Consider the following 23,761-nt stretch of genomic DNA (forward strand, 5'->3'; position numbering starts at 1 on the left):
ACCACCTGAGCTGAGGGCCGGCCTCAGGGAAGGTCCAGAAGTTAGCACCTCATGTCACCAAATGGCACTTTTATGTCACCTAACGCCACCTACACCTCATCGACCCCCTCCCCCCGTTTCTCTTGGTATATCCATTCATTATAGCATGGGGTCACGGCTGCCACACACGGCTGTTTATTGATAAATCCCGTATTATTTCCCACCCACTGTTGACCCCCTGTCGGCTCAGTCTTTAAGCTCATCCGTCACTTTGCGATGATGCATTCATCCGGAGGCTCCTGTGTCGTAGTCATCCACGTTTTTTTTGTGTTTTGTGCAGCGCCACGCCCTGTGTCTGAGGGGGCCGAGGGGGCCTCATTAGCTTGCATTATCACCGATCGCTTCTGAAACTCACACAGCATGCGATGCACATTTACTTTCCCCTCATTTAGCGCTACGGTGTCAGGTACGAGAACGGCGCGGCGTTAAAGTTTGACAGCCGATGAGAGAGGACAGTTGGAGATTGGAAGAGAGGGAAGACAAGAGAGGAAAATGATAGCGCAAGGTGAAAAGAGAAGATGGAGAGAAGCCAAGTTGAGGGGGAAAAAAAATCTATTCAATAAAAAAAGTAAGAAAATAGCAGCTGCCTAATTTTTTTTTTATTCCCTGTATATCCTTCCAACTCACCAAGCCGCCTCCTCGCTCTGTATTCCCTGTTTCTCTCTCTCTTTCCCTTTTAATTACACCCAGTGTTTGCGCTGTGGGAACAAGCCTGCCACTTATTGCCCTACTTGTTGTTCCGTTTCCTCGGTGTGAGGGATATGATGGAGGAGAAAGAGAAGAGTGTGTGTGTGTGTGTGTGTGTGTGTGTGTGTGTGTGTGTGCATGCGCATGCTCGTGAGTTTGTGTGCAGGTGTCGTGCTTCGCGGCACACTCATCCTCGCTCCTTTGTATAGCACACAAAACGAGGACACGCTGTGAGCTGGTATGGAATTATGCAAAGAGCTAGATTAGAAGCAAGAACTGCACCTAACTTTTCTCCCTCTTGTTCCCTCCATCCACCTCCTTCCCCTCCTTCCTTTCGTGTCATATGCAAATTACGGAAAGGAGCCCATCACAGTGTGTGTCCTTCACGTCCTGCATCATCAGAGTGTATTGACTCATAATAAGAGGCTCTTCTCTTCTTCGTCCCCCTCCTTAATAAGCCTTTTTCACTTCCCCAGCGCCGCCGCTCTCCCATGTTTGTGAGAGTGGAGCCCAAAAGAAGAAGACGACAGGAAGAGGTTGACTGGGTGTTTTCATATGCAAAGTGGAGCTGTGTGGAAACACCTAACTTTTTTAAAAAAAAAAATGTGTGGTACACAAGCAAGGACGCAAGGACTGAGCTGGAAAACGGCTGCGCACGACACATTTCTGTCCTCGGTGAACTCGGCAGCAGCGTCGACTTCCCCCATGAGTCGCATTTCTTTCTGCCTGTCGCTCATCTCAAGTTGGCTTTTTCTTTTTCCTCTCATTTGTTTGACTTTGTTGAGAGTGACAGCCAGATATACAGAACAAATCCCCCCAGATACAGTGAAACTTACTGCTGAAAATCAAGAACACTATCCAAAAGTTTTGGGAAAACACATTCATGCCTGCAATCCTGGCGTTAACGTGTTTTCAAGTAATCTTGTATCCACCATGCTTGATGTTTGCAATTATAGACCACTGTTATACGATATGTTTGCCACTACTAAAATATAATTAATATCTATTCCATGCTTAAAAGTTGGGTAAACCTTCTTCCAGAAATAGGTAAAAAAACTGGCTCTGCTTCATCATCGCCTTATGCTGCTGGTGAAGACATCATAGCACATGTCAGTGTCCAAAAACTGCAGGTCACATTCACATGCGGCTCTTGAACACCAGTGCCCTCTATAGGCCAAGAGAGGTACTGCACAACAGTATGTTTTCAACACCGGGGCAGCGCAGCCTGGGGACTGTTGTTAGTATCTGAGTGGCTGATCGGCTCTGATCAGGGCTATCGATCAGTGGCTTTTGTCAGTCCCGGCTCCTCATTATCTCATGTCCTGTCTTAATGTGCTATTGACTCTCCGTACACTCAGCTGTGTGCTCAGGGGCGCAAACACTGGAAAACATACAATGCTGACAAAGACTGAGCTTAATGGACAGACACAGAAGCGATAACAGTCTCTTTGTGTGTCTCTGTGTGTTTTCTCTGCTAATCTCTTTTAGGCCTTTTCATGTGACTGTCTCATCTTATCCTTGGATTCTATTGACTCAGTGTGTGAATCAAAGAGGCTTGCATATGTTTGAATGAATGTGCGTGTGTATGCTCACGCATGTGTTTTCTGCCCGCAAATGTGTGTGTGTGTGTGTGTGTGTGTTCTGGTGTGAGTGCGTGCGTAAATGTGAATGTGCAATATGTGCGAGACAGGGAGAGATCGTGTGAATGAGTGTACAGAGTTGTTTGTTGTGTGTATGGGTTCGTGTGCAGATCAATTCCTGTGCGTGTGTTTGTGTGTGTGTGTGTGTGTGTGTGTGTGTGTGTGTGTGTGTGTGTGTGTTTTCCTTTCTCAGAGACGCCCAGCTGCAGTGCAGTGCAGCGCTGGGTGCCATGCTGCTACTAATTAAACATCCTCATCAGTCCATTGACTTAATTAGACGTGTCTGTTTCCTTGACTGCAAAAATGAATGGGGGGAGAAAGAAAGAAAGAAAGAAAGAAAGAAAGAAAGAAAGATAATGTGTGGAGAGAAGCGAGAGAGTGAGTAGAGCAGTAGTTTATGTGCAAGCCTACCGGTGTTTGAAATGCATGGTGGGTAAATGACTGACTTAGGAGGAAGAGGCCGTGAAGGTATCTGACCGTTGACAAACCAAGGGAAGGCCAAAACTGTAGCAGAATAGTGTGTGTGTGTGTGTGTGTGTGTGTGTGTGTGTGTGTGTGTGTGTGTGTGTGTGGTTGTTGGGGGCAGACAGGGTGAGGGCCTCAGGGTGTGTGTGTGCGGGGGGGTTGAGGACGTTGGGGGGAATTGGAACGCCACAGGCATCCCTCCTCCATCTGGTCTGGGCTGTACTGTAAATGACCTAAGAGTGCCCTGCATAAACACTCTCTCACTCTCTCACTCTCTCTCTCTCTCTCTCTCACACACACACACACACACACACTCACGTTGCACTGATATCCTATTGTACACTGTGTTCCAGGGTGATCAGCAGAGCTCCGGGGCTGAAGCTGGTGGTGGAGACCCTGATGTCCTCTCTGAAGCCCATCGGCAACATCGTGGTCATCTGTTGCGCCTTCTTCATTATCTTTGGCATCCTGGGAGTTCAGGTGAGACCGGGGAAAGAAATATTGAGACGCGAGAGAGGCAGTGAAATAGCGTTCTAGAAAACCATGGCACGGTTCCCTGACACAGAAACATTATCCCCCCCTCCTCTCTCCTTCCAAGCTGCAACAGTTCAACGACATGTCACAGATACTCCCCCACTTTCTCCTGCTCCCTCACGCGGTTGTCTCTTGCAGTCATACATCAGGAGCTCGCCGTGGGAAAAAAAAAATAGCTTTTCCATTCGGTTTCCACATTATAACTCATGTTTCGGGACACATGTCAGCGCTTATCGGGTCATGATGGAGATTTCATGGCGAACGGCCTGAGGAGCAATCTATAGTAACGAGTGCTGTGTCCTTGGCCCCGCGCAGGCCGCGTGCGTGTCCAGGCCATCGTTCCAAGTGATGCGGTGTCATGGCGGTTAATGGCCGCCGTGATGCCCGGCCGGTGACTGGAAGCTGCCACTTGTTAAGAGGCTTTTATAGACGTGACTGCACTGCCCTTAACCTGTAGCTGTTACAAACGTTAGCTGAATATCTCATCGTTGACTTCACCTGCGAAATCCGTCATTTTTGTTTTTTGTCTTTGTTGCCAAGTGATCATTACTGTAGTGTTTCTGTCAGAGCTCAGCTGGCGGTCAAACAGTGTGTCCAGTGTCTGATGCCCTTTTTTTTTTCCTTTGGGTATTCTGTTAAGGAAGCCTGAGTTTCTGTAGGTGGCGCTCTTACTGTATCTTTCTCTGTTCAGACGTGGACGCTTATGCTAACTAGTCAGTTCATGTTCTTCTGTTTATTCCAAACAACACTGTAAAAAAAATGTAAAATGCATTGCTTTGTTGCAGCAGAGGTATTTTTGCTGGGAAACAGCTACCAGACACAGAGTGTTCAGAGCAGCCAATTTAAAAGCATTCATGAATTGGGAAAGAGGCTGAATCACCCTTGTGCTATTTCAGATGACAATAAAGAGTAGCAAAACAGACATTTATTTACATGAAAATATTGTGGATTATTACTTAAATTATTTCCTCAATGCTACTAAGTGCAGCCTTTATTACAAGCAACAGCCTAATTAGGTTTATGGGTGAAATTTCTGCCGTCTATTGAGGTTTACTGTACAACACAAGCTAAGAAAGACAGAAATATTTTTCATTTGACAGTTTCCACTGAAATAGTTTCCGTACTTTCTCCCCCCCCAGCTTTTCAAGGGGAAGTTCTTTATTTGTCACGGAGAAGACATAAGAAACATCACCAACAAGTCCGACTGCTTGCAGGCCAACTACAGATGGGTCAGGCACAAGTACAACTTTGACAACCTGGGCCAGGTAAGGCTTCAGATATGCCATCTCTTTGAAGACTATTAAATTCTTGATGAACTTTGTGAGGGTGAGGTTCTTTACAAGCCTTGTTTTGTTGTGTTTTGTTTTGTTTAGTCAAGCATTGTGTCTCCTTCCTTTCCCCTGTCGCAGGCCTTGATGTCGCTGTTTGTTCTGGCATCAAAAGACGGCTGGGTGGACATAATGTACGATGGACTGGACGCTGTAGGAGTCGACCAACAGGTATAGACATGCACACCCATGTAGTACACACACATTCGCATCACTCTCTCATTGGCCCTATGACTACCCAACATCAAACTGATGAATGATTAGATCAGATTGATGTCTCTGGTATCTTCCCTATATCTTCCTGATGTAGTCTGAAGATTGTTTTAATGTCGCACCTTTGTAGCAAAACTCCAATGAAAAACCTAAGTCAGACCTACATAGGCAAGATGCTTTTTCCGATATTCAGTCAATTTACAATCTTAAATCCTCAGCCTACATCAGGAAGATTTATGTGTGCTATCTGGGTTGCTACAGACTGCCAAGATACATTCTTTGCCACTTTGAAATTGAAAATAACATTGCTGGGGTTATTGTCCACTTTTATTAAAGTTTTGCCTTTTTTCATTTTCCTCCAGCCAATCATGAACTACAACCCATGGATGCTGCTCTACTTCATCTCCTTCCTGCTGATCGTGGCCTTCTTCGTGCTCAACATGTTCGTGGGCGTCGTGGTGGAGAACTTCCACAAGTGCCGGCGTCACCAGGAGGCCGAGGAGGCCAAGCGCAGGGAGGAGAAGAGACTGAAACGCATGGAGAAAAAGAGACGGAGTAAGGAGAAGGAGCTGGCTGGTCGGTAGTCTTTCCACATCTTTCTGAGTCCTGCTTGATTTTAGCCTGTACTTTTTTTCTGGTTTTTGTTTCTTCCTTTGCTTTGGTTTGACCAAAGCCCGAGGAACGCAATTAGCGCGCTAGTCCTGACAATAGATGCTATTCTGCGGTAGATCCTTCCCTCTCCCTCCGACCGCCCTCTTTCCCTTCACTGTAGGTCCTTCCGTTAGTTTTTGGTGCCGTCCGATGGTCACCTAGTCTGGTTCTCAAGACTCTGAGGACTCTTTTCTTCAAGTCCACATTCAGCCCACCGAGTCTCGCTGATTAGTTGGACGTTAAGAAAAGTTTGCACATTCTGTGGGTTTCCAGATCTAGGACAGGTGACCACCGGTGTTAGACCTCTCTTTCCCTCCTCCCATCCCTTGCCTGGTCTACCGTAGATGCCGTGCTTGGGATGGCCCCTTGGAGCATGCCCAGTGAGTGCTGAAGAGCGGGGCTTGCATGGTGGTGGGTATCAAGAGCTAGAAGGTGAGGGGGCATTAAATGGGGTGTTTGAGATATTACAATTATTATCTCCCCGGTCAAAAATTAGATTAGCCCCCCTCCCTTCTTCTCTTCTGCATGTGGTGTAGTACAGCCGGAGGGGAAGGAATGTACCAAAATCTGGAAGAAAAGGAGGTTCAGTTTTCCCTTAGTTCTCAGTTCCCTCAGCTGATTTTGATTCTTTGATCAGTTTAGGCTTCCCCCTTTTTATGGGCTTTTAAGGCTGTGATTTTTAGGAGTTGGAGCTGATTCCCCGCCTGCACCTCCTCCCCTCCGGCTGTATAGGAGTTGGTGAGAAACTGCTTGGTTGATTTCTATTTATTCCACTGCCTCCTGCCCCCCCCAAAAATAAGCACTGGCATGTCCTAGCATTGGACTTAATGGGATTTTGGTGCCTACACTTAGTGTTTTACTTGTTTCTTCCAAAGGCACTTGCTGCTTTTTTCTTTACATTTTCACCAGGAGCAGTGGACGTTGTTGTTTTTGTTTTTTTGTTTTTTTGCTTAAAGCAGGAAGAAGCTTTTGATTTCTTGCTATATTAGATGATAATGGTGGTTGACAGTGGGAATGTTTTTTTGTCCAACTCTTGAGAAATACAGATGGAAATGGATCTTCCCTTTTCAGGAGGCGCCTGCCAAAGGTGTCTGACCGACTGAGAAACTCTCCCAGATCCTTGCACACTTTAAAAATCACACACACGCGCACACTCTTTTGCTCGTATCAAAATTTCTGAATATTTCAAATAGGTGTTTCCCTTTTTGCCCCAAACCACACAAGACCCTTCATATTTCCAAACTGATTTACCTTTTTTTTCCTGTTTTTGCTTTTCTATAGTTTTCGGTTGTAGAATTTGTCTTACTTTCTTCTTGGCTTGATATTTTTTTGTTGCTGGGAAACTTTTTTTTTTTTTTTTTTTTTTTTTTTTTTTTTTACTGACATACCATTTGTGGTGGGAACTGGATAGATGTTGATGATGATGTTGGCTTTTTAAACAAAACAGCAATGCAGAAAAGATCCAAGGTTGCCTATCGTGAGACAGAACGACCCAGGAGAAAGTTCGCTATGGGTTCATTTCTGACGACAGGGTTTCTAAGTTGAAGTTGCTTGAAAATGCTTTGAATTGAAGAGTCAAGGATGTTGGTTTGAGAATGAGAGGTGTCCCAACCTAATTGTTAAAAAAAAAGTTCAAAAACTTCGACTCATGTTAATCGAAATTATTGGACTCAGAATCACTGGAAAGACACAAAGTAGGAACACAAACCAGCTTACTCTGTCATCGCTTCCTTCTGGTCTTACTCCATCCCTCTTTTCCTCTTTCTTTCTCTTTGACTCTCTTCTGTCTCTCACTCTCATCCATCCTTCCTTCCTTCCTTCCTTTGCTTTCTTCTTCTGCCTCTCACTGACTAACGTGGTCTCATTCCTCTAGATATAATGGTTCCAGGGGTGAGTTGGGCCCTCTCTGAAGGCACTTTGAAAGGTACAGAGTTTCCAGCATGTTCTGTGTGTCCCTTTCCCCCCACACCACCACGACCACGACCACCCACCATGGTGGCTAGGGTTCAAAGTTCAATGCTCACGGGAGGTAGGGCCCCATCCCGCGTCCCCGCCCCCCTGCCTCTCTCCCATCAGCCCTCAGTCCGCTGGACATGCTGTTACCTGTTTCTCTGTCGTGGCTCTTTGTCCTTCACATCCTCACAGCACCGCACCACCACCACCCACGAGAAGGCTCTAGTCTGTACTGAAGGTGGCAGGGAAACGAAGATGGAGAAAGAGGTTGTGAGACAGGGCAGAGATCTGAGCAACAGTTAATGTCAGACTTTTTTTTTTTGGGGGTTCAAGAGAAAAAGAGATGGATTTAGGAACCGAGGCACAGCAGGGGGATGTTTTTCTTTTAAAGCCAAAAGCCCTGCAGTCTTCTTATAATTCTCTCAGCAGAAGTTTGACTAATAAGCTTGACTAATTTCATCTGTTTCTCTCTCATTGTCGTGCACTTTCAACTCTCCGCTTTTATTGTACTGGGTAGGATCAAAGCCAGGGAAGATGAATAGTTTGGTCAGGCTTCACAAGGGACACTATCTTGAAAGAATGGATTTCTGTGTCGTGGTTAACATTGTCTAGTAATACTTTCTATTAAAGGGCACTGGATCATAGTTAAATCAAGGTTATTCTGTTAATTTCACATGGAGTCAATGCTAGAAGTTTAATTTAAGACATCCAATGTTAATCTGACATTAAAATATATGGTTTACCAATTCAGGCACATGAGTGTTTTCATCTCCGCATCTCTCATCCCAAACGGGTTGTTTCTCATCAGGCGGGGTTAATTAGTCTTTTTTTCTGCTGGAAGATGTGCATCAGTGGGATGCCATGATTGCATCATGATGTGTTTATGAAATAGAATTATGAGTGTTGCCAAATAGCATGGATTAATGTCGATCTAATGGTAGATTTACAGCAACACACTGAGCACAGTGAACAAAGAGTGGACAGTGGACAAAGAACAGGCTTGTGGAGCCAACATGGCTGCCAGTGAGCACAGTGCTGTCTGCATCAGTGGCTTTTGGTGCGGTTAAAGCTCTCGTCGGTGTGCTGGCACCTGTGACTTTGTTGTGACACCACATGGCGCGTCCATTCGACTGTGATCCAGTTAATATATTGATATGATAGGTGGCAGCTGCTGCGAGGAGTGTTAGATGGAAACGACCTGCTGATTAATTCCAGATTGTAGCGGAGGCTGTGCGTGTATGAATATGTTTATGTTTGTGTATGTACGTGTGTGTGTACATAATAAAGTTGTGGCCGTCTGGTAAATAGAAGCACAATACAACAAGGTAAACTTGAGAATGCTGGACTGTGTTCTCGTGTGTGCGTCCATGTGTGTGTGCATCCGTGTGTGTGTGTGTGTGTGTGCGTGTGTGTGTCAGTGGGAGCAGATGGTAGCAGAACGGGCTGTAAAATATGCAGGAGTAGCTCTCCATCCCCAAATCCCCTCTCCTCTTCAGTCTTGTTACTGTCTCACTGTCAGCATGAGGAGGCAAAGACCCCACCACCACCACCACCATCACACACACGCACACACACACACACACACTCACACACACACACGCACACTGTGTCTCTCTTTTCCATCCCTTTGTCTCGTTTTAATTCCCGGTGGTTGAGAAAACATGAGAATATTACTGCTTATTTTGATGTTTTCACCCTTAGGTGATAACAGAATGGCCAAGGCCAAACATAAATTACAGAATGGGAAGGAGCACACACACACACACACACACACACACACACACACAGATTTTTGCATGTGTTACATGCTCAGGCAGACAGAGGCAGCAGACAGTCTCATGCTCATTTTGTTACTGTATTATTGCATGGGTGTAGTCAGCTTTGGGGAAGAGAGGAGGGTGTTCACCTGTGCACAGAGGTGTGTGTGTGTGTGTGTGTGTGTGTGTGTTTGTGTGTGTGAGCTCTTATCTTTAGCTTGCACCGCACTGAAGGAGCCATTTGTGGCAGCCACGAGAAGGAAAGGAACAAAGAGACAGGAGGAGATGATGGAAGAGGCGTATTAAGGTTTTGACTGAAGATGCAGGAGGAAGACAAAGAGAGAGATGGTTGACACACAGACACACATCGCATACTCACACACAGAGGACAGCTAGGCTTCCCCGGGGTCAGTGTGAAAGTTGACTTGTTGTGTCGAGCTGTGCACTCTGCAGTCAGAGTCAGCTGGCGGCGACAGACACATGAGGAGAAGCTACACCACACACGACGTACGCTGCAAATTGTAAATATTGCACATATTCTTTCCACCCTTCCGGTGTCAGGATGCTTTCTGGGAGATGGCACGCTGGATATTTTGACAGACAGCAGCTTGTATCAGTGTAATGATGCTTCCAGTGGTGCTGTCGGGGTATATAGGCTGTGGGGCACCTAGTCCGTCAGCAGCAGTTGCTGAAATTTCAATCAGTCTTTAACACACACACACACACACACACACACACACACACACACACACATACACACTCACTCACCCATCCAAACAGTATTTCAAAGATGTGAATGATTCTACATTTAAAACTGTACCTGTTTTGAAAGAAAAGTTCCTTGTTTAACCTTACTAGCACAGTTGTTTGTTTTTATGCCAGCAATCAATTAAATTTTGGATCTCAATTTTTTTTTTTTTTTTTTTTTTTTTTTTTAATGAATCTCTTTTAATACTTATGTGCAACTCCATGCATATGCATTAACTAGAGCAGCAATGTAGTAGTAAATAAAAATGTGAGTAAACCAAGAGTGCTAGCAGACCATTTTGACCGCAGCTATTGCGAGATGAAATAGCAGGTAAACACAGGTGTTCGTCATAATGTTAATTAAGGTTGTGACCCACATAAGTGAACCAGAGTGTTTCCAGTGAGTCAGCATGAACAGCAGCAGGACCCTGGCTCTGTTAGAACGCAGTGGAACAGAACCTTCATTAAAATCATTAGTAACACCTGTGTTTACCTGCTGTTTCATCTCAAAATGGGCATTGACTCACTGCTAGTGAGTGGTTGGTGACTAGTAATTTACACTGAGTTCAAGTTGAAGTTTATTTACAGTCACAAATGTCTTCACAGGCCCACACAATTCATATTAAACCAAAATGATACCCCTTGTTGTAAAGACTTGTCAATCTTATGTCAGTAAACTGAGTTCATGCGGGGTTACTCTTCGCTGCATTCCCCGATTCAGAGCCGCTGTACATATTTCAGCAATAACCGAATATAAAAAGAACAGAAATCCCGAGGATGCTTGTTTATATTTTCGCTGTGATCCTCATAATGGCGATGTCAGCCCGCTCAGAGAGATGGGACAAAGCACAGGCAGGGAGGGAGGGTGGAAGAGAAGGGAGGCATGAAGAGGAAAAAGAAGCAGGAGATGAGAAGGGAGGATATTAAAGACAAACAGAGAGAGAGAGAGAAAGCAGGGGGTGTCAGATGAGCAACAGAGAAACAATTGATAGTCTCAGAGTCTGTCAGCAGGGGGGGAGAACTTATGTAACCTGGCTGATTAGAACAGGGTTCTCTCTGTGACTGTCTGTGTGTATATACACTTGTTTTTGTGTGCATCTAAGCGTGTGTTAAAGTATGCATATTTTTTGTGTATGCCCACTGATTGTGTAGTGTGTGTGTTTGTGTGTGTGTGTGTGTGTGTGTGTGTGTGTGTGTGTGTCAGTCTGAGAGAGTTGCGGCTCTGCCATGTTAACAGATGGCCCTCGACTTCCCAAACAGATCAGCACTGTGTCCCGACCAGCTCTGGCTGGGTCAGCCCCCTCATGACTCCACTCAAAACACACATCTCATCCCAGACAGTCATTATAATAAATAAATAGGCTACTTCATGCCCACATATAGGTTAGATGAGATAAAATACACTTAATTAACACGTTATTACTCAAAACACACGTCAGGCTTTCTTGCAAACATTTCCAACATTATAAAACCTGCCCAAACTAGAAATCTTATTTCCATGGGAGCATAAACAGTAATCATAACTGCATTTTCTTATCGTAAAAGCACACCTATAAAGGTGCAGGTAAACCTTGGTTGAATTCATTCAGGTGGTTATTTTTAAAGAAATCTACCCAAAGATAGGAGTTTAATAGTCAGCTTTAGGACCATCCAGCCAGTACTCAGCACAGCAAGAATGATGGATGGCATTAGTGCTACTATACATAGCACTTAGGGTAAAAATAAAATAATGTGTTTTTAATGGCTGAACAATCCCTTTTACAGTGTCAAAATGCATGTAAATACTATATTAAGCTATCACATATTGCCAGTCTTTATATCTCAGGTCACTTACATCATTTCAGAGTGAGAGAAGGGCTCTTGCACATGTGACTGTTTTCTCGTTGCCAACAAGTGAGCTGACATCACCACCGATAATGAAGTCAGCAGCGGCTGTGTCAGACAATGTGGCTGCTGTGTTTTCAATGTAGATTCATAAATCCTCATCACCTTGAGGAGGGTAAACAGAGCCATTTACTGTGCTTTACTGTTAATCTGTGTTGTCAGAACAGGGCCAGGAGGCATCAACAGCACGAGGGTAATAGGATCATCTCCTCTAACATCCCTTACTCTAATATCATGTACACACACACACACACACCAAACACTTGGTGTGGGTGTACACATACTTAGGACAGCTTCCATAACTTGTTGTTGCTCAGCTATTACTTCAGTGATTTACACACACACACACACACACACACACACACACACACACAAGCCTGCCGGTGCCAATCCCTGTAGCTCTATCTGGGTCAGATGTAACAGAGATGAATCTCACGAAAGTTTTACATTGGCCCTCTTCCCCTCTTGTTTATATTCCCCATGTTGTAGGGATGTAATTAATAACACCAGGCCATTAGGGAGAGGGGGAGTGAGAGAGAGAGAGAGAGAGAGAGAGAGAGAGAAGCAGGGGAGGATAAAGAAAATTTAGAGAGAAAGGGGGAATTCAGAGGTAGAAAACAAGGGTGAGAGAGAAAGAGCGAGAGACACCCACCAGATAAGTGGAGAGCAAGTGTTAAATGTGATGAATCTTTTATAACTTCAGGGGGCAGCAGTGGGTGTAAGCCATGTTACTCTAACAGCTTGGGGCTTTGCCAATGGGTGTGAGTCAAAGTTTGTCAAAGAGTTTCTGATGTCAGGACTGAATAAACTGTATATGCCAGCTGACATTCTAGTCATGTCTGTAGTTTCATGAGCAACCCCCCAAAATATTACATTTTTGTCCAGAAATTAGATGAACTAGCTAATGTGAATACCTAACAATACACATTTGCACACACGCACTATGCAACTTCCTTCCATAAATTTGGTGATGTGAATAAGTAATGATTCAGTAAATAGGTGACAATTTGCAAAATGATGGATAACCATGATTATTGCTGTGCTTTTGAAGGGAAAATCAAAAGTGATATAATAAGTAATAAAGCTCATTAATTTATACTGAAAGCAATGTTGTAACATTAATTATTATGTTTACTGCCACAGAAAGCACGTAATTACTTACTTTGACTGAAAAGCTATAAGTCATTTGTGAGGGGAGGGGGAACAGTATTCAGCATGAATGTTTCATGTTGGAAAGTTTCTCCATGAATATTTCATCTGCAGAAATGTCAAGAACAGAGCAGCATATAGTGATGGCAGAGACTGGAGCAGGACTTTGTCTCCATTTCACCTCAAGACAGGGACAGCTTACTCTGTGTGTGTGTGCGTGCGTGCGTGCGTGCGTGCGTGCGTGCGTGCGTGCGTGCGTGCGTGCGTGCGTGCGTGCGTGCGTGCGTGCATGCGTGCAGCAGTCCCCACATCCACATATATTGACTAAATTTCTGACTGGTGAGTGACAAGATTTTATTATTCAGCCAGTTTGATAAATTGCTACGTTGATGCAGTTTCATCATTTTGTCCAGAGTACTAAATTATTGAAGGGGTAGGAGGCTAAAATATGCAGTTTGTCAGTTTGTCAAGTTTTTAACTGTCATCAGTGGAAATGTACGCAATATTATTATTTGGTGAGTGTTATAACGTATTAAATCTAGGTCACCGCACTATCTCTTGGCACCAGCAATCACCAAACAATCACAATAAAAAAGGAACGTTGTTGCTGTTTATTTGATTTTATATGGCTTACTTGGTGATTTGTGCTTCATTTTACTCTCTATCATAATAATAAAACAAGCTCGCAAGATCAAATTGGCAAGTTAGACACCTACGTGTGTAAATGTCTGTGTATTTGTATCTCTGCCTGAGTCTTTACATTTGCAGGTGTGTTTACCTTTGCACAGCATGTTGCAGCATCCAAGGGCTCCTAGCAGTGTGTGTACCCTTTTATATTATATAATCCTGTTGATTCTGCCCCTGGACATGTCTGGGGATGTGTGTGATACCACGGCGCAATTTTATATCCGAGGATAAGCCATGACAGCAGCAGGAAAGGCATAAGACTGTCCAAGTGGCAGATCAGCCATGCATGTGGTCAGACCAGACTGGACCAGATTAGTGCCAGGCTAAAAGAATTATACCAGAATGAATGGAAAAGCCAAGACTAATTATTTTACCTACTAATCTGCAGTGCTTATTTGTGTGTGGCGATAGATTGTTCTCATCCTCAAGCTTGACGTCCTGGCAGGCATGACAGAAAGGAACTATTATGGCTTCAGATGGGTTCCTTCAATCTTTGTCTAGGCAAGTATGGAGCTTAAAAAGCCTTTAGCTGGAGATGATATTAAAAACAGCTATCTTCCTTTTGGCAGGTGTAGTCGAGAGTGGCAGTAATAGATTAAAGGTGCCATGCATGACGTTGTGGCTCTGGATTTTAAACAAGACATGGACTCAGCAGAGGAGGCAAGGGGAATGCGCTGTGTCATTATACTGTTAAAATGCTTCCCATCGGTCTGTACTTGTCAACATCACTGTTATCCCTGTTCTCCCGCCTTCCACTCACGCTGTCCAATCGCTTGTCGTCACCATTCAGCCCATCTCAATTGGTCCATCCTGCTCAAGTATGACTCAGAAAGAAGTGTGTCAGTCTACCATGTGAACCAGCACAATGTATGTGTGTGAAAGTATGTGTGCTACACGGTGAAATGGAGAGTGTGTGCTATCACGCCCTGTCATTTTGAATGATGTCATGATTTCTTATTTCTTTGCCTCTTTTCTTCTGGACTCCTCAATTTGCTCTGCTGCTCCTCCTCTCTGTATTATCCTGTGCTCCAATTCAAATTCATTCCCCTTTTTATCTCTTTCCTCTTTTTTTTGTCTCTCACTTTCTCTCTCTTTTATATCAAAGCAAGGCAGCAGAGCATTCGGGAAATCCAGTCAAAACTTTTTCAATTGTTTTAATTGTTTATTTTAACGGTTGTTCTTTTGACTCAGTGTTTGGAGGGTGTAAAGTCGCCATTTATGAATTGGACACCTGAACATTGACATTGCGGTGCTTAAAGCATTTTGCCCAGCAGACACTGAGTCTCAAGGTTTACTACTAAGCCATTTACCATGAAGGACAGGGGCATAAAAGCAGCCACTGCAACCAGCCAAAGCATTACCAGTGATATGTGAAAATGTGGACATTCCCTCCTTAGCGATTTGTTCATTTTCATCCTGGTCTTTATCTCTAAAATGCAGTATGGCTGCTTTTACCACCCATGCCCTGCTCTTGCTTTCACAGCTTTATATATTTTTTTTTTTCAATCATCCAGGATTCAAGCTTTTTCTCTCCCTTAGTCCAACATCCCTCAGTCATTACCTTCAGCCATATCAAATGCTCAGTCCTTACCCCAATATGCCCGTCATGCCTGGTGTAACCACCATATCCATACAGTTTGCAGACAGTTTGCAGAAGACATCCAGCAAAGCGGAAGCCAGTGCGCCAGTGAATCAAACTCATAAGAGTGTCTCGTGTTGTTTTTGAGCTTCATGGTCAGGAGTAGCATTCACGACGCCCCTTCCACTCCACAACATAGACACTCACTTTTTCACCACATACTGTAGGTGCGCTGTGTTCCAGACCCATACTCTACATATCCAGTCCAACCCAACCTGAGCTCACCCACACGGTCACAGTATACCCATCGTGCTGTGCTGTGGTGTTTTTACTCACTGGTCCCACAACCAAGGACCCTTTCTGTGTCTGTATTTCCCAACAAAGACCGCCTCGGAAATGTATGCATTATGTTTTTGAGTGTGGCCGGGTCCTAAAGCAACTCCTAAGCTCCATCCTCGGCCCTGTACCCCCTTTAAAATTGCAGGTATCCGAGGAGAGAAAGGTGAGTGGAAGACACAAAGAGGAATATGGGGCACTAGGCGTTGTTTTTGGACAGGGAATCTTTTGTTTTTTTGTCTTTTTTTTACTAACAATGTTTTCTGTTTCCCTTCTCATGTATGGCTAACCTCAGACATAGGGGTTTTAGATCTCCTTTGAGACAACGTAGACGTAAACTAATAGGAAGCAGAACAAAACACTGTCTAAGAAGACAGCAGTGATGCTGAGACCCAAACTGGGCAGCCCAGGCTGTTTCTCTTGGGTCATCTCAAAATAGCAACACTAAATTTATTCCTTTTGGATCCCAGCCTGAAAAAACAAGAACCTCTATTATGCAGTTGCAAGAAACCAATAATTATCTCTTAAAGGTTTTTCAGTGCAACATATAATGAGATGAGATCTAAGACCCCTGGTTTCCCGACAGAATGATTTTCCTGGATTATCTGTTAATTGTGCACAGGATGAATGTCACGAAATGCCTTTTAAATGCGTGCATGAGGATGGAGCTGCAGAGAGGAGGCATCGTGACCTGCATGGGGACGTTCCGAAGTCACGGACCTTTCTGCTCTCTTACCTCTGCACCCAGCCTTGTCCCCACAAAAAGGATGACAAAGATGAGAGCTACGGTTACCAATCAGATCTTTGAAGCAGGAAGGAAGTAAGGGTGGAAGTAGACGGGAGAAAGTAGGGTCAAGTGAAAGTAGAGGGAAAAGAATGAACTCTCCCACATTTCTTCAACCCTAATCCCCATTTTCCCTCAGTCGCTCCCTTACTCATGCACACCTCAACAAAGCCTCTAATTTGGGCACCGGCTGGAATCAAAGGCTTGGCATGGAATCGCAGTAGGCGTCTCTGGCGCCGAGAGCAAAATGAACTTCATTCCTCATCTAAGAGCTGCCCTTGCTCTTTTCCCCTCGGAGCAGAAAAGAGCATTGCAAGTGGGAGCGAGGAAGCCGGGGGATTTGTAATTTGGCTTCCTAAACTTTCACCTCTCCTTCCCTCTCTTCATTCCCTTCCCTCCCCTGTGGAAGACTAATTGCACTTTAGCCAAGATGCTGATCTCTCTCACTTTCCCTCCCTCTCTTTCTCTCTTTCTCTTCCCCTCCTTTTTATTCAGGGCAGTTCCTAGCACATTTAACAGTTCTCTTAAATTAGTGCCTCGATTAATTTTTAGGGAGAAATTCAGCCATCTCATACTCGATTTGGTTATTCCACATTAAATACATTTACCTAGCCTCCATAAAAATTAAATACTGGACTTCAGCAGAACTTTAGCTGATAAACACTTTCATTGACCCCAGTTGCCCTTTTCTTTGGATTTACTGATTATGAAATAGGGCACACTAATACTCATTATTGCTTCTGTACTTTAATATATTTCACAAAAGTTTTAGGACAAGTTGAGGTATATATTTAACATTAGGACGGAAAAACAATGATTTCAGGATTCGTGTGCATGTGTGTTTAGCCACCTGTGCACCTGCAAAAAGTAAGTAGAACAGAGCAAAACATGCCCGAAAAGTAATGTTCCCTCATGGTAAAATGATAAAAGATGTTGCGTGGATCTGAAGTGAATGGAGCGGGCTGTTACACGTGGAGGAGGGTTGTCTCCCACAAGAGCTGCATCTAACTGCCCTGATTCGATGACATGAGGCCAGACTCCCCCGAGACGCTCTAATGCCGCTTCATCATTGTCTACTAGGTGGGCCATATGGTGAAATGTGGAATGGCCTCCAAAAGTATTGCCTCATTTATAAAAAGCAAGTGGCAACATGAGGAAGTGCTGTTTTGTGTTTTAGAGACAATTATGTGACCTGTGGTGCTGAAAGGCAAGATTAGTGACCGGAGCTGGCGTCCCGTTTTAGTGCCTTTATTCGAAAAGACAAGCCAAGCAGACCAGAAGCTCAGTGGATTTGAGGCGATGTTACACACGATAATTTCACTATCTGGCACACACACACACACACACACTCCTCCATAGTAGCTCAGGAGCAGTCAAACTTCAGCACTAAGCTGCCCTGTGGTTCAGCCGGCACCACCATTCAGGCTCATCTACCCTGCTGTCAATTTTGATAATTACTAACAGCCAAAAAATGACCTCGAAGCGAAGACTACCCCGGAACGCAGAATCAAATAATTAACTAGAGAGCCTTTAGTAGAGTGCAAACCTCTGCCAACTCTGAATAATTATCAATCTTGACACAACAGTTTGTTTTTTCTTGTCTGCTGGGTTTGATTCTCCAGTAAAATAGCACAAATGCAGCGCTGTTTAGTCGCTGTTTTGGAAATCCCAGATGTCAGAGTTTCCCACCAGCACTTGAACACAGCATAACAGTTAAACCCCAGATCTGGACTAAGACCAACATCTGATCAACTCTCTTGGGCCAAGAGCTATCGGTCCAGGCCACTAGCTTTCAGCCAAACCCATTCATAACATTTTGAGATGTCTTGCGAGCATGCAGACACAGACAGATGGGTGAAAATATAACTTCTTTCCAGTGTTTTTGGCCGGGGTAATTGCCCGAGTCTTCTTCGCTGTGTTTGGGACTGGCATTTAAAAGTGTTTTTGTCCTTCACAGGGGACTACATTTGTTCATACATTTGTCCTTCCCACACAGTATCACACACCACTGATTTGATTTTGATTAAACTTGTGGAAATTATGCATCCCATCATTGTATTGCAAAATTACACTGACTAGTCCAAGAGTGACTATTACAAGTCAAAACAAGGTGACATATTTGTTATTGATCGGCCCACAGAGAAACAGAGAGACCAGAGACTCATGGAGGGTGTCAGTTTCTTTGTTTCTTTGTATTTATTAATATTTATTTTATGGAAAGATTTTTTTTTTTTTGTATAAGAATGAATGGCATTGACTAGATGTCAACAGCCGGTGTTGATCGACTATTCATGAACTCCAAATCCAAAATATTAATGTTATACCAAGGTGAAATACTCTTAAAAATGCCAGACAGACAGCACAGTGGCTGAAATTAAACACACCACGGATACTGAGAATATCTTTTAGTCGTCGCAGTTCATAGTGACTTTTCGCCTGATTAGGTTTATCTCCGGAGAGAAGTTTGCCTCCCGAAAGACGAAGATATATATAACGCTAGAGATGGATAGATAAAGTTGTGCTATCAAGCGCTTACTCGGCTCTCCTATCTTATTCCCTGATCTAGCAGCGGAGTTTCTCTTTGGTACTACAGGGAAACCACTAGGCAGACACCATGAGTCATGCACTCACACACACACATGCACACACACTCCTGGGATTTGTCAAAGCCCAACACAGCTGCAGCAGCAGGACACCTGGGCTAATTGGGCAGAGAGAGAAAGCTCACAACACCCAAAGGACTTTCAGTGTGTGTGTGTGTGTGTGTTGTTCCCTACATGCTGTGACCTAGACCCCCTCCTTCACTGATAGAGTGATGAGGTGATAGATGGAGCTGAGCTTCATCTCCTAGCTCTTGGTCCATTCATCCATCCTGGGTGGATGGGAGGAAGAGAAGAATAAAAAAAGAGGTGTGGAAGAAAGTGATGGATGAAGACAGAAAACTTTTCTGCTGTGTTGGGGTCTCCAAAAGGAAGGGGGGGTTGGGGGCAAGTGAGAGAGATCTGGCAAGGCTGAGATGGGCCATGATCCGAGTACAAGATATGATAGAAACAGAGAGAGGCACTGAAGGAGGAACGGAGGGTGGAGAGAGCGAACACACAAAAATAGACCAGACTCCATCAGCCAGATCCAAATCTCATGACAGGACGCACACACACACACACACACACACACACACACACGCACACACACCTATGCAGTGCAGTGAGCAATGCTGTTTATCTCCTCATCACGTTGTCTCATGGGAGACTTAATTTAAGTAATTGTTGATCAGAGGAGGGGAGATCTGATTTGATAAGCCATGACTAGAGGCCACAGGGGAACTTGGCTGGAGTTCTCTCTCTCTCCCTCTCTCTCTCTCTGTCTCTCTCTCTCTCTCTCTCTCTCTCTCCCTCCCTCTCTCTCACTCCAGCTCTCCACTGTTGGTCATCTGCTCTCATTTTTTTTGTCATCCTTCTCATCCTGTGTCAATAAAAGTCCTTTCTCTTTAGCTTTCCCTGCTCTTATTGCCTCTCTGTATCCTTTCCTCCCCCTATTGTGAGTGAATATACATGCGTGTGTGTGTGTGTGTGTGTGTGTGGAGATAACACTCTGCTTCACTAATCGCCTTTTCTCCGAGAGATACCGTATGCAGCAGCAGCGGCCAGTCTCAACACAGCCAGTCTACTGCGCAGCGTGCCAGTACAGTGCGTCCTGTCTCACTTTTCAACCGACCCCCCCACCCCATCCCTTCCTCCTTCCCCCGTCCTTACCCCCCACCCCACCTCCACCCCCTCCTCCCCTCACCCCCCCAATACACTCCCACTTCCAACAGAAGCTCAGAGTAAGCCCTACTACTCCGACTACTCCCCCACCCGCCTGCTCATCCACAAGATGTGCACCAGCCACTACCTGGACCTGTTCATCACCATCGTCATTGGGCTCAATGTCATCACCATGGCGATGGAGCACTACCAGCAGCCAAAGGTCAGACACATGAGGGGGAGGGAATGAAGTGCCGGGTCAAAAAACAGTTGCATCATTGACTTGTGTATCATCATGGGTCCCGTGGGCCAAGTTTTGTATCTGTTTGGGAGATGTTTTCCCCTTTCAAAAAAAAAAAAAAAATTAGAGAGAGAGAGAGATGTTTTTCCAACCATGCTGAATACTGGCACAATATACAAAATCAGCACAAAAATATATAATGGTTAATTTCTAGTTTTAACCTACTGGGCTATGGGCTGTCAATAATCTTCAAAAAACAAAACAAACAAACAAACAAAAAAAACATATTTACAAAGTGCTATAAACATGGATAAAACATCTACAGCAAAAGCAATGAAAGGTAACAAATGTTAAAGCAGGGCAAGAAAGGTAGTAACAAAATAAAAAGGCAGTCAAAACCATTAACAAAAGATCACTGCAGTCTATAAATGTGAGTAAAGTGTGTTAAATTGACTTTCGGAGAGAGTGACCTTCCAGCTGAATGTGGTGTCTTCCTGTGCCGCAAAACCTCCCCCCTCTGATAGTCCCAGCACGTTAAATCAAATTATTATTCAATACTATTTGGATACTTTGTGGATACTTTGTGATTTACAACCCATTTGTTAATCGCCACAGCCAGGTAGCCGCGCCAGCTGGGATTTGTGATCCATTCATTTTAGAAATGCTTCACTACAGTTTATCATATTGTTGGCTACCCGCTCGGTCAACAGTCTAGAGTCAGATGGCGAGGAAAGCTGAAGAAAAGAGCAGCAACAGGGAGACTGGGGATGATAGAGGGAGGTGCAGTGGGGTAGAGTAGAGGGTGGTGAAGTGTGACAGACAGGACTGGGGTTGAATAGAGGGTAGTGGGGTAGGACAGAGGGTGTTAAATTAGGACAGAGGTGGCGGAGTAGAGGCAAGTGAAAGCAAAAGCTGGAGCTGGTTGTGAGTCGCTGGGTGGCCACCAGAGAGTGAAATCCCTCCTGACTCCACCGTTTCTCTCCCCACATGTCCCTCTGCTAAAGGTCAGTTTTTACATGCAGATGGGCACTGTCAATTCTCCCACAGGCAAAAATGAACACTTTGATTTTTAATGGCCTTTTCAATGAGAATGAGGGAGGGTGGGGGAGGTGAGGGGGATCTATTTGTGGAAATGGCTAATTCTGGGGAAGCAGCCAGAGTTTACAATATGGGTTGTTTGGTATTTAATATGAAGGTCTTGTTTATATATGCAGGAAAATGTATATTTTTGCCCTTGCCCAGCTAAGAATATCCACTGTAGCAACACATTTAGACTAATTAAGTCGAGTCTACTAAGTTCTACATGTAATTCACTCAAACAGTACCCTAAATAAAGTTCTTGGCACAAGTAGATTTGCATTGGAAAACAAGTGAAATGGCCCGAAATGACACCCCATTAGTGTTTAAGATTCAATGCTAAATGAACTGTGCTGTTAGGATGGATATTTATCAGCGTATTAATCATTCATGATTTATTGTTTGGTGCCCTTTCATCCCCAGGAGTTGGACGAGGCACTGAAGATTTGCAACTACATCTTCACTCTCATCTTCGTTCTGGAGTCGGTCTTCAAATTGGTGGCCTTCGGCTTCCGACGCTTCTTCAAGGATAGGTCAGTGTTTAAACAACTCCCAGGCACCCCGAAGTGGCATAATGAGCTTTCCCAAATGTCTCCGACGCAGATCAAACAGGAAGCCACCATTCCAGAGTAAACATTTACCTCCCCGGTTTAGGCTTCTGACATTTCAGTGGACATGATCGTCTCCTAGATTGGCGGTCGAGGGCACCGTTCTTCAACCTCTGAGTCATGTGGAAAATCTGAGGCAGTTTTCGGAGCTTAAGTGCGCTTTAGTAAGGTGCTGTAGTGGACGGCACTCAGTGAGGCCTGCATGAATACAAACGGCCTCGTTAAACGCCCATAAAACACACTCTGCTCAGATGATATCATAGCTTTAAAATCCCTGGCTTCCCACCGAAAAGCACACAAACATGCACACACACTTCGGTGTGCCTCATTCACATGAGAGCACAAACATACAATACACAGGCAGAGACATAGACGCACACACACACATGCACACACACCACAACAGAGGTGTGTGTGTGATTTTGGACCAGAGCTGGCCACCGAGGGGCCCATGATGTCCATTCTGTTTGCCAGACTGGACCATTATCCTTTTTTGGAGGTGGTCCACAGTCTCATATTACCACAGTGCACACACACACACACACACTTTAGGCCAGCCAAGACCCCCAGAATCAATTTGAAAATCTTATTGAATTTTAAGTTGATGTATTCTTGTGTTGATTCATGAGTGTTTAGATGTGGACGTGAGGGATAAACTATGATGTGGGGTCAGCCCACATAGAAGAGAGAGAGAGAGAGAGAGAGACAGAAAGAGAGGCAGAGAGAGAAAGTCCTGCCTATGGACTCAAAACATGGGAGGTTGACAAACCTGATTAGTGTGACAAGTAGGCAAAGACCACCCACTCAACTAATCCCACACTCAAAAACTCAAAAACAGCCATTATCCTCACTGAGGTTTTATACACTAGCCTTGTTCCAAACATTTTGCTCAGTCCATCTTTATTGCTTAAGGGTTGGAAAACAGGTCTGGTCTCAACACTTTGATCTCAACCCTAGTTATCTGGGGAAGAGTGTGTGTGTGTGCTGATTTCTGGGCCGACTGTACTTTCTTGCTTTATAATACACCTTAAATTTAAGTGGCGCCCAGGGCCTCATGACTACTATTCTTGATCTGCCTCATAGGACTAAACCTATCTGAAAGATCTGCACACTCCCATGCACTGTCATCCAGAAAATGGGCTTCCTCTAAATTAAAATGCACTCACTTTAATGGAGAAGATTTCACTCTGTTTCCAGCAGGAGTAAACTGGAGAGCTGAGTAAACTGTAATGTGCAATTTAAAGTTAAGTTTATGTGGTTAGTTCACTGTGTGTGACAGTTTTGGCTTGACTATTTAGAGTTTCTAAAAGTTGCTGCAAAGGTTAATTTAGCTATCAGTCATAGTTTCCAATCACCTGTAAACAGTAGTCGAGTTGTAAAAAAAAATTCAGGGGGGATTGTCAATTTTTTTCACTTGATGAAAAGTGAGGATGGCAGTTTTACAGGGGGGATGATTTTGACCGTTTTTATTTCGGGGGGGATGCCATCCACCCTCATCCCCCCTCAACTCGAGTACTGCCGGTAAATGAATTAAATCATATACATTTTTTTTATTATTATTTTTGACAGCAGAAAATACAGCACAAAAAGACACTATACAGTAAACAAGCATTTGTACAGAACAATACAAAATCACAAGGACAAACAGCAAACAGACAA

General features: G+C 44.3%; 1 protein-coding gene across 1 annotated transcript in view; it reads left to right on the top strand.

The window, feature by feature from the left end:
• Positions 1-23,761, top strand: part of cacna1g (calcium channel, voltage-dependent, T type, alpha 1G subunit) — a 224,855-nt gene that overhangs the window by 178,183 nt on the left and 22,911 nt on the right. Inside the window, exons 22-29 of the mRNA XM_030077890.1 lie at positions 3,185-3,311; positions 4,505-4,630; positions 4,775-4,864; positions 5,269-5,482; positions 7,431-7,451; positions 8,535-8,567; positions 20,248-20,399; positions 21,918-22,027. Of these exons, the coding sequence (XP_029933750.1) occupies positions 3,185-3,311; positions 4,505-4,630; positions 4,775-4,864; positions 5,269-5,482; positions 7,431-7,451; positions 8,535-8,567; positions 20,248-20,399; positions 21,918-22,027 (873 nt within the window). The remainder of the gene's footprint in view (positions 1-3,184; positions 3,312-4,504; positions 4,631-4,774; positions 4,865-5,268; positions 5,483-7,430; positions 7,452-8,534; positions 8,568-20,247; positions 20,400-21,917; positions 22,028-23,761) is intronic.

The sequence above is a fragment of the Myripristis murdjan genome, chromosome 19, assembly GCF_902150065.1.
Source record: "Myripristis murdjan chromosome 19, fMyrMur1.1, whole genome shotgun sequence".
Taxonomy (NCBI): domain Eukaryota; kingdom Metazoa; phylum Chordata; class Actinopteri; order Holocentriformes; family Holocentridae; genus Myripristis; species Myripristis murdjan.